Consider the following 11,653-nt stretch of genomic DNA (forward strand, 5'->3'; position numbering starts at 1 on the left):
GTCATGAAAAAATCATGGAAATTAATTGGTATAAAGTGTATAAACCCTGTTTTACAATTGGTACAATTTATACATAATACATACTAGATTGTAAGGTGCACTGACGATTTTGGGGAAAATTAAAAGTGCACCTTATAATGTGAAAAATACGGTAAGATGTTGGCTCTCTCTAATATGAGCCATTTAATGTCACTAAATACAGTTTTTACTATATTAAAAAAACAAATAAAACAACATGGCGATTCTCATTACTTAGCTTTATTTACACACCTACAGGCTAGTGCCCCATTCCAGATAGCAAATCAATGTATATACACCACTGACTATATGTAAGAAAACTGTACAATAGTGAGCAGTGATGGTAGTAACGGCGTTATAATAAACGGCGTTACTAACGCCCTTACTTTTTTCAGTAAGGAGTAATCTAACTAATTACTCTGACTGTAACTATAACTCTGTTACTATTTCCGACACCCCGTTACTGCAGGTTACTTCAGCAGCTGAATGATTTTTTTTAATTTCGCACACACAGACAAAGGGCCCTATGGTACACCTCGCAAGGAGTGTAGCATGGCTCGTTTTCACCCGTCAACAGTCTATTTTTACGCCTTGCACTTGATCCCCCTTCTTTACCACAGAAAAATAAAGCTCTCCCAGAGCCTTCAGCAATCAACTTTAAAAATAAAATATACTTAAAAATCTGCACAATAACTATAAATTATTATTAGTTATATTTACTTCTGTCAGGATAAGGATTTATATTTATGTTTAGTACACAGACTAAATAACTGTAACTTAAAATATAGCAGACAGGCATTTTGCTGTTTAAGAATTTCAACAGATGCTTATTCTTACTCAAAAGCTGGAGTTTTTGAAATGGAAAATTAAAAGAGAAAAGAACTTTGACTAAACATAAATTTATTTTATTTAACTTTGCTATTATTTAACTGAATTTCACTTTTATATCTGAAAAATAAAGCACATTGTCGGCGTCTGGTGCTGCCCGTCAATTATATAAAACTTAAAACATTTAAAATACACAGAAATATAAAGCTATATGTTAGAATTCGTTTCTTATCACCAGGGCAAATTTATTAAAATATTAAACATATTAATTAATTAATTAAGATCTCATCCAGCGCTTTTAAATGTTGCAGGCACACAAATTGGTGCTTGGCGCAGCGCGCGCGGCATTGCCTGCAGAATAACATCTCTCTTCTAAAAAAACGTTTTAATAAATAAGGTCGGACAAGTGTAGTTAAATTCATGTTATTAAATTCACTAAAGCCAACAAATGTACTGATAATTAATCAAAAGAAATCAGGCAAAATGCTGCGTCTCTCTCTCTCTCTCCCTCTCTCTCTCTCGCTCTCTCTTTCGCAGCGCAGAGCTGAATTCAGCGCAAGGCTAGAAATATTATAAAACTCAGTTCAGTTAAATAAAAATAAGTAAGGACCTGTAAGTTAATCAAATATTGTCAAATATAAAGGATAGGTTGAGGTTTTGGTGAGCTGTTTTCATGATTTGAAACCAAAACTTTTTTTAATTTTGTGCAGAAAGCTTGTGATTGTTTTAAATGAGTTTTTAATGGATTGTTGTTTTTGTCCTTTCTTTTGTTTTGCATAAATATAAATTTTTCCTTTGAGTGTGGTTTGGTTTGTTAAATTTTTATCCCCAGATGCTATTTTTTCCGGGTTTTTTTTTTCAGTATCACAAGTCTTAGTAATTTTCTTTGGTCGTGTGGAGTGTTTCGTTTCTTATTTTTTTTTTATTCGTTAGATTATATTTTTGTCAACATTTTGGGTTTATTTTCGTTTGTTATTTTTCTAATAATAATAGTAATTACATATTTTTTTTCTTTTGTTCATTTTTTTACGGGGCAAGTAATGCAAGGAAGTGTTTTTTTTTTCCTACTTTTTATTTTATTATTTTATTTTTAGATTTCTTTTTTAACTTTTCTTTTATTTTTAGCACAACAAATTAATCTACTTTCGAAAATTATTTGGATTTTTTTTTAGCCGTCTAGCTCTATCTATACCGGCTCTGGTTCTACTGAACTTTCACAGAAAAAAATATATTTATATTATATATTTTTATATGTGTATTGTGTATTTGTATTGTATATTGTATTGTGTATTTTTATATATTATGTGTGTGTGTGTACATATGTTTGCTTTGTTTTCACAGTCTCAAAAAATGGAGCTCCAGGGGCGGATTTTCAGGACAGCAGGAAATAAAATATTTAATAATAATAATAATTTATATTATAGTAATATTATATTATATTTTTATATAAAAAAACTTTTCCTTACCCAATTTCTGTCTCCCCTTTATATCAGAAAACACACTGATAACCGATAGAGGGAGCCCGCGAGTCAGTCCAAAATGAATGGTGTGAAAACAGCTAGACGGCTAAAAAAAAAACAAATTAAAAATAGTTAAAATCCACTTTTTTAGAATTTTCATTTATTTTTCAAAAGTAGATTAATTTGTTGTGCTAAAATAAAATAAAGGTTTAAATAAAAAAAAGCAGGAAGAAAAAAAGCGCCCGGAAGATTCCATTTGTGTTTTTATTCGAACTCTTCGGAGCTCGTGAGTGGCAGCGGCAGCAGCAGCGGCAACTCTTCGACGGAAGGACACTCTACAACTCTTAAACACCAGTTTACTGTTTTATATTCACTGTTTTAATATCTGTATTATCTTTTAATTACTGTATAATTGTATTATCTTTACTGTTTTTCACTTTTTACTAATTAATTGTATTTTTGTTTTTCAGGTTACTGTAGCCGCTGAGGGAGCTCACCCCCATACCGATCAGGTATGGATCCCCAGTGGAGGAGCAGACCTCTTCCAATAGTGGTGAGTAAACTGGAAACTTCTCACATTTTACACCAAATTCACCCTCAGTAACACTCAGAAAAAAAAAACAGAGCTGGATTAGGACAGGAGTTTAAATCAGGGCTTTGTTTTTCAGGCGCAGTCAGGAGACTTTCCTTTCAGGACTCGTCCTGTGTCTCCGGTGAGTCTCTATCACTAACTGTTACACCTGCAGCTACTAACTTTCAGACCCGCTCAGAGCGTTATACACAACATTTAACTAAACCCGCTTTAGACTGCGGTTTTTGAGTCAACGCTCATTTCTGAAGAGGGTTCTCTGAGTATCCACTGTGCACTCTGTGGAATTTACTAACCTAGTTTAGCTAAGATATGGTTAGATAGCCAGCATATATTGTAAAGGAGCTAGTGAAATTATTTAACACTTATTTGTATTGTTTATTTTCCTGTTCTTTTTGGATTTAGATTTGAAGGGAAGGAAATTACTCTTAAAAATGTGTGCATATGTTTTTGATGACCCTTTATTTGATCACAAGGAGAGATTCATAACAAATGTGGTCATAGTTTTAGGTAAATATTATACATACAATATGAAATTTGGTAATAATAATAAAAAAACGAGGCAGTGATGAGCTGACTGACATACGATTGTCTGCAGTGGCAGGGTGAAGAGCCAGCCGCCTGGGAGGAGCCCCCGCCGTGTCAGCCCGGGTCTCTCGAGATGAAGCGGAGGGCCCACATTAAGATGGTGCGAAAAGCACAATAAACAATTCAAGTGTAATCAAGTATCATTGTTATACATCTCTGTTTTAGCAGCATCACTAATACGTACAGCTCTGCTTTCACCGAATCTCTATTAACATGAAATTTTATTGTTAACAGTGGATAGAAGGTCAGCTGGAGGGACTCCTGCCCACCTCCCACCCAGAGTGTCCATTGCTTTCAACCACACCTGCAAGGTATCACAGCCTCCTTACCTGCCCCTGTACCACCCTGACACCTCCCATTCCCTCTGTCTGATTCTGATTTACCACCCTGACACCTCCCATTCCCTCTTTCTGATTCTGATTTACCACCCTGACACCTCCCATTCCCTCTTTCTGATTCTGATTTACCACCCTGACACCTCCCATTTACTCTTTCAGGTATGGCTGCAAGACTCTGGTGGCGATTGCGGAGGCAGAACCCTGGAACAGGCTGGACACTACTGGTACAGTTGCACTGGTAAGAGTTTCTGGTTTATTCTGTATCCTCTCTACCATCTTCCAACGATTGGAGATATAAAGTTTTTAGGACACACATACAGTATTCCCTTACACACACATACACACTATACACTTAAGTATCCAGCTTTCTGCTTCTGTGTGTCTTGCTATCCCTTTACTACTGTAATACTGTTAACTTCCCCACTGACTCATAAGCAATTATCTTTATCTGTTTTTGGACAGTGTGAGGAAGCCCGGATTGCGTCCCTCACCACCACCTGCCCCCCGAAGACATTCAGCCAGTAAGACACTGCACTTTCACCCACCATCAACACTTCAATAGTCTCTTTAACACCTCACCACCAACAGTAGGACCTCTGTTTTTTCTCATTTTAGGTCAGATGGCCCGATGCTGGTGGCAGAGGCGGATCCCTCTTACAGGCTCGACACCACTGGACCAGTGCCTAGGATTATCCCAGGTCCAGCTGCACAGGTAAGAGTTTGCAATTAGTTCTATATCCTCTCTATCTCTCTACTATCTTCAAACTATTGAATATCTAAAAGTTTTAGGAAACCCATTCAGTTTTTCACCTCTTCCCCTTCTTCTAGGCTGTGGCTGACTTGGAAGATGACAGTGGAGAGGAGGAGTTCCTGGAGCAAGCTCCTATAACACAGGTCAGTCTGTAATTGTCGTATATTTTTACGTCTTTCTGCCTTGCTGTTCTCTTGCTGCTGTAATACTGTCAATTTTCCCACTGTTGGATTCATAAGCAATTATCTTATCTTATCTTATCTTGTTTTATCTATTTTTGGACAGTGGGAGGAAGCAGAGGTAGCGTCCCTTACCACCACCTTCCACTCAGAGACATCCAGCCAGTAAGTCACTGCACATCGCCCATCATTAACACGCACATTGTTTCTTAACACCTCGCCACCAACATTAAGACCTCAATTTTCTCAGGAGGAACAGTGAGTTGTACAGAAGAAGAGGATCTGAGATTACGGGCAGGTTTAGCAACTAGAAGAGGGTCGGAAAGATAAGGAGAAGCAAGACTGTGGAGAGCTTTGAAAGTTAGGAGGAGTATTTTATAATTAATACGCTATGAAATTGGTAGCCAGTGAAGCTGTTGTAAAACAGGTGTGATATGATGGATTGAAGGGGTATGTGTAATTATACGGGCGGCTGAATTTTGAACCAGTTGCAATTTATGGAGGGTTTTCTGCGGTAGACCAAAAAGAAGAGAATTACAATAATCTAAACGAGAGGTAACCAGACTATGAACCAGAATAGCAGTAGAATGAGGAGTGAGAGAAGGACGGAGACGATTAATATTTCGAAGATGGAAATATGCTGACCGAGTGATATTATTGACATGGGAGGTGAAAGAGAGGGTGCTATCGAGGATGACACCCAGACTCTTGACCTGAGGGGGTGGAAAAATTGAGGAGTTGTCAACCAGAATGTTACAATTATGAGGTTTACTTAGTGTTGATTTATTGCCAATCAAAAGAAGTTCTGTTTTATTGCCGTTTAATTTCAGAAAGTTTAAGGTGAACCAGTATTTTATTTCAAGGAGACAATCTGTAAGGGATGTAGATGAGAGAGTAGTATTTGGTTTGGCCGAAAGGTAGAGCTGGGTGTCATCCGCGCAGCAGTGAAACTGAATATGATGCTTCCGGAAAATGTAACCAAGGGGGAGAAGGTATATAATGAATAACAGGGGTCCCAGGACAGAGCCCTGGGGTACACCTGAGGTAACAGGAACAGAATGAGATGTAAATGATTTTAGCTGAACAAACTGAGTGCGGCCAGAAAGATAGGAACGAAACCAGTAGAAAGGTATATTTACAATGCCAAGAGAAGAAAGTCTGTCAAGAAGGATGTCATGTGAAATTGTGTCAAAGGCCGCAGTTAGATCAAGCAGAAGGAGGATGGATAATAGACCAGAATCAGCAGCAAGGAGGAGGTCGTTGGTGATCTTAAGAAGTGCTGTTTCAGTGCTGTGGAATGGTCGAAAGCCAGATTGGAATTGTTCATATAAATTATTGGAAGTCAGATGGGCATGTAATTGGGCAGCAACTGCTTTTTCAAGAATTTTGGAAATAAATGGAAGATTTGAAATGGGGCGAAAGTTATTGAGGTCATTAGGATCTAAACCAGGTTTCTTGAGTATTGGGGTTATAGCAGCTGTTTTGAGAGCAAGAGGAAAAACACCAGTGGTAAGGGAAGAATGTATAATGTCTGTGATAAGAGGGGACAGAGAAGGAAGGCTAGCTTTAACAAGAGCAGTTGGAAGAGGATCTAATTGGCAGGTTGATGATTTTGAATTTCGAATTAATTTAGAGATGTCATTGACTGAGGGGAGGGAAAAAACTGAAAATGAGTTTGGGTTTGGGGGGACAAGTAGGACTGAATCAGTTGTAGCTAGAGGGCAGTTGGTAAAATTTGCTGATGAATCTGTGCTATTTTTAAGGTGAAAAATGATACCAATGTGTTACAAAAATCAGAACAATACAGATGGGAAGGAAGTGGATCTAGTGGTTTTGTAATTTTTGCAAATAGGGAGAATAGGGCCTTAGAGTTACCCTCATTTGAACTAATTAAATTTGAGTAATAGGTGGATTTGGCTGTAGCAATGCAATCTTTGTAGTGAAGAATGTGATTTGAATACATCTCTTTGTGTACAGTGAGACCAGTTTTCCTATGGAGTCTCTCGAGTTGACGACCTGTTGCTTTTAACTGTCTAAGAGTTGGGGTAAACCAGGGTGCAGTATGCGTGAATGAAACAGATCTGGTTTTGAGTGGAGCGAGATTGTTTAAAAGCATATGAAGGGATATATTATAATGGGAAAGCAATTCATCTGGGGTGGAAAACCGATCAATACTGGGAAGACTGTTAATACAAGAAGATAGATTGTCCAAGTTGATGTCCTTTATTTTACGGAAAGTTATATTGCGTGAAGGATTTGATTTGGAGAGTGCAACATTAACTCCAAATGATAAAAACATATGATCAGAGAAAGGGAGGGAATCAGCTTTACAATCAAAGGGTTTAACACCTGAGCAGCAGATTAAGTCCAGAATATGTCCTTTAATATGCGTTGGAAAATCAGTATGTTGTTGTAAACCAAAACTGTCCAGGCAGGATAATAAGTCTTTGGTAAGAGGATTGTTATCATTGTCCACATGGACATTAAAATCTCCCAAGAGTATGATGTTTGGTGAAACTGAGCTAAGGTGCGTCAGGAAGTCTGCAAGTTCAGTAGTAAAATCCTTATTGTGCTTCGGGGGGCGATACAGGGCAGCAATAATAGTGGGAGTTGGTCCAGAGAGCTGGCAGACGGTAGCTTCAAATGAGTGGTGTTCTTGAATAGTCACTGGCGCTACCCTCCACTTCTCACGGTAGATTATCGCGAGACCTCCCCCTCTGCCGGCATCACGAGGTTTAGACATGTAAACAAACCCCTGAGGCGTAGCATCGTTGAGTGGAACAAAGTCATTTGGCTGTTGCCATGTTTCAGTTAAGCACAAAAAGTCCAACTTACGGTCACAGATGATGTCCTGGATCAGCTGCCCCTTATTCGTGAGCGAGCGGATGTTGAAGAGGCCGAAGTTGATAGTCTTTTCGTGACAGTGGTCCGTGCTAGCCGCAGTAGCAGCAGACTGAGCAGGACGGATCAAAACACTCGGATTGGAGCCGCAGCCACGATTTCTTTGTGGACGGCGAGCTGCAGACCAGGTAGGCTTGATGGAGCTGGTCCCGTCAGCGACCCCTTCACGGCAGAAGACCTGTCGTGAGCCCCGGTGCATGTATTTTCGACGAGGTATGTAGATAATGTCTGTGTGGTCAAACAAGGCTGATGGTGGAGGTCCATGAAGGTGTAAACGGAGCTTATGGAGATCAGCAGAAGTGTAGTACAGCCGCTCCGCTGCCGTTGAGAGATTAAATAAAAATATAGCAATCCAGGCTAATACAAGCCATGTATAGCAGGTCCCAGTAGTTTCCGACATAATAGCGGGCAGTGTAAAAATCTTAAAAGACGTTAAAAAGGATTAAGAAAAGCTAAAAACACACCGGGGAGCAGCGGCGACACAACACACCAGCGCTCACTCCACCGGAAGTCCTATGAACGATTTGGGAATCTTGCTGTCAGCTATAGAAGAGGTACCTGCAGTATCAGCTTGTTTAGATATTTTCCATGTATGACCCATTACTGTATCTCATTTAGTAATAATACTTTTTATTTAGTGATATAACAATACAGCAATTATTAAGAAGAGGTTTTAAACACCATTTTATTCTGTTTCACTTTCTTTAAAGTACCGTATTTTTCGGGCTATAAGGCGCACTTAAAATACTTATTTTTTCCCAAAAATCGTCATTGCGCCTTATAATGCAGTGCGCCTTGTGTATGGATTTTGCTTGTGTTTACTGACCTCGATTTTTATGTGGTACACGGCGCTCTGTTGTGCAGAATTCCTCACCCACGCCAGAAAAAGATCCCCCTCTTGGGCTAGCGCGCGGTTACCTTTGACTGCCGTACTGCCTCTCGGCTGTGGTTCAGGGTAGCTAGTTTCCACTGTAGCTCCGTGGCCAGAACAAGGTGCCGGTAAACTTTCCTTTCCACCCGTTCTGGGGTAATAGCACAAACTGTTTCTTTTTAGCGCCCACTTCTAAGTAAAGTTAACCTCTTAACACGCGCTGGCCCACCGGCGGGCCAGAAATATTTAATATTTCATAACTGGCTGTGTTTCTGAATAGTTATGAACAGTTACAGGTTCAGTATAGACATCCAATATACCATTTTAAAGCTTAGAATCTCTGCTTTTGAGCTATTTAGCCTATTTAGCGGAATATCCTTTCAGAAAATAAACATTTAGGGCGAAATATGCCTTGGTTATGATTTTAATAATTCATAACTCTCATATTTGCGTTTATCGTTCGTCCATATTTCATCGAATGCGGTCATGTCATACACCATTCGAACCGTCTGGCTCTCCGGATTCCAGAACTGTGCTTTTACTGTAGGATGTATGTTTCATGAATTAGAGCTGCGTCAGAGCGCATGTTTCCAGTAATAAAAGGCTCTCTTTTTGTCCTGGGGTAACCTCCGGTCACTGCCGCCACCCCCCGAACACACACCCGCGCTCAGCCACAGGTCCTACCTTCAAAACGCGTCCAGACTAAAGAGAATCCATCAATCCAGTCTCCTGTAATCCACAGTTATATCCAAACAGCGCTGGAAATCACTTCATCCAGAAATGAAACTTATCCAATCTTTATCTCTGTTTTAAAACCGTTTTATTCACCGAATTCGGCACAACACGCTATTATAGTCAGAAGCCTCGCGGAGTAATGCGGTACTTGCTGTGCTTCAACATAATATTATGGTCTGTCGGAGCGTTGCGGCTACCGTTGTCAGGAGCCTCGCGGAGTAATGCGGTACTTGCTGTGCTTCAACATAATATTATGGTCTGTCGGAGCGTTGCGGCTACCGTTCTCAGGAGCGTCGCGGAGTAATACGTACTTGCTGTGCTTCAACATAATATTATGGTCTGTCGGAGCGTTGCGGCTACCGTTGTCAGGAGCGTCGTGGAGTAATACGTACTTGCTGTGCTTCAACATAATATTATGGTCTGTCGGAGCGTTGCGGCTACCGTTGTCAGGAGCGCCGCGGAGTAATACGTACTTGCTGTGCTTGTTGATTTATTGCTCAGAGATGTTGTTATTTTTCACAGATATTGTGAAGGATTTATTGCTCAGAGTTATTGTTACTGATATAAATAATGTTTCATTTAGTGCGCCTTATAATCCAGTGCGCCTTGTGTATGGACTAACACTAAAAATAGACCGTTCACTCATCGTGCGCCTTATAATACGGTGCGCCTTATAGTCCGAAAAATACGGTATTAAACTTTAACAAATTTTTGCAGTTAAATTATTAGTAAGGTGTTTTTTTATTTCACTTTGTCTTTAAACAGTTATAGGTCTACAGTTCTTTGGTAAACCCCTCTATTTTTTTTGACTCTCTTATAGGCTGAGGGGGATCTGGAGAGCAGCGTGGAGGTCATGGTGGAGGGCATAGAAACAGCTCCCAAAAACAAGGTCAGAGTTTAGTTTTACCTAAAGCAGCAAACAAAACGAGTTCACTGTTTAAAAAAACAGGGGTCTTAAAGTCAAATGTTCAGCACAGAACCATAAAACACATGTATATTTGTATGTACAACAAGACATTAGAAATCCATCAGAAATTAGGTTAATATCATTTTTTTATATTGTAGGCGTATTAACGGGATATTATAGCAATTCTATTGTATGTCTTGTATGTCTACTGTTCTATTGCATGTCTATGGGATGTATATCAGAGGGTTTTACACCATGTCTTATGTTATTGTGTATTGATGTTTCCCTGCAGAGAGGATGGCTACAGCGCTGTCTGAAACTCTGGAGGAGCACAGCCTCTACCTTTCTTTCCTGCTGTCCTTACAGGGTAAATAGATATAACAAAAAATGGAGAGGATAGATAGATAAATGGACAGATCAATATAAAGGGGGAGGACAGATCAATATAAAGGGGGGGACAGATCAGTAGAAAGGGGAAGGACAGATCAACAGAAAGGGGGAGGGCAGATCAATAGAAAGGGGGAGGGCAGATCAGGCTGCCATTGTAAATAGGAAGTTGTTCTTAATGATTTGCCTGGTAAAATAAAGGTTTAAATAAAAAATAAAAACAAATAGAAAGGGGGAGGGCAGATCAATAAATCAATAGAAAGGGGGGACAGATTAATAGAAAGGGGGAGGACATCAAGAGAAAGGGGAGGACAGATCAATTAAAAGGGGGAGGGCATCAGTAAAAGGGGGATCAGTAAATCAAATCAATAGAAAGGGGAGGGCAGATCAATGAATCAAATCAATAAAAAGGGGGAAGGCAGATCAATAAATCAATAGAAAGGGGAGGGCAGATCAATGAATCAAATCAATAAAAAGGGGGAAGGCAGATCAATAAATCAACAGAAAGGGGAAGGGCAGATCAATAGAAAGGGGGAGGGCAGATCAATAGAAAGGGGGAGGGCAGATCAATAAATCAATAGAAAGGGGGAGGGAAGATAGACAGGGGGAGGGCAGATAGGTGGGTAGATAGGGGGCGGGCAGATAGGTAGATAGAAAGGGGGAGGGCAGATAGGTAGATAGAAAGGGGGGTAGATAGGTAGAATGGGAGAGGGCAGATAGGTAGATAGAGAGGGGAAGGGCAGGTAGATAGTGAGGGGGAGGGCAGATAGGTAGATAGAAAGGGGAAGGGCAGATAGGTAGATAGAAAGGGGGAGGGTAGATGGGTAGATAGAGAGGGGGAGGGCAGATCGGTAGTGGGAAAATAGATAAATAGAAAGAGGGAGGATAGATTAAAAGGGGGGTAGATGGGTAGATAATAAGGTGGAGGAAGGCAGATAAGTAGATAGAAAGGGGAATGGCAGATAGGTAGATAGAAAGGAGAGGATAGATTGAAAGGGGGGAATATAGGTAGATAGATTAAAAGGGGGGTAGATGGGTAGATAGAAAAGGGGAGGGCAGATAGGTAGATAGAAAGGAGAGGATAGATTGAAAGGGGGGAAT

General features: G+C 40.0%; 1 protein-coding gene across 1 annotated transcript; it reads left to right on the plus strand.

Moving 5' to 3' along the window:
• Nucleotides 1-2,539: 2,539 nt before the first annotated feature.
• LOC125781107 (uncharacterized) lies at nucleotides 2,540-10,542 on the plus strand. Its single transcript, XM_049464198.1, has 11 exons — nucleotides 2,540-2,859; nucleotides 2,975-3,019; nucleotides 3,494-3,583; nucleotides 3,718-3,794; nucleotides 3,981-4,059; nucleotides 4,284-4,342; nucleotides 4,437-4,533; nucleotides 4,650-4,715; nucleotides 4,858-4,916; nucleotides 10,079-10,147; nucleotides 10,458-10,542. Exons 1-10 carry the CDS (start codon nucleotides 2,821-2,823, stop codon nucleotides 10,125-10,127), a joined length of 660 nt encoding a protein of 219 aa, XP_049320155.1. The 5' UTR covers nucleotides 2,540-2,820; the 3' UTR covers nucleotides 10,128-10,147; nucleotides 10,458-10,542.
• Nucleotides 10,543-11,653: the final 1,111 nt, after the last annotated feature.

This window comes from Astyanax mexicanus, chromosome 14 (genome assembly GCF_023375975.1).
Source record: "Astyanax mexicanus isolate ESR-SI-001 chromosome 14, AstMex3_surface, whole genome shotgun sequence".
Lineage (NCBI taxonomy): Eukaryota > Metazoa > Chordata > Actinopteri > Characiformes > Acestrorhamphidae > Astyanax > Astyanax mexicanus.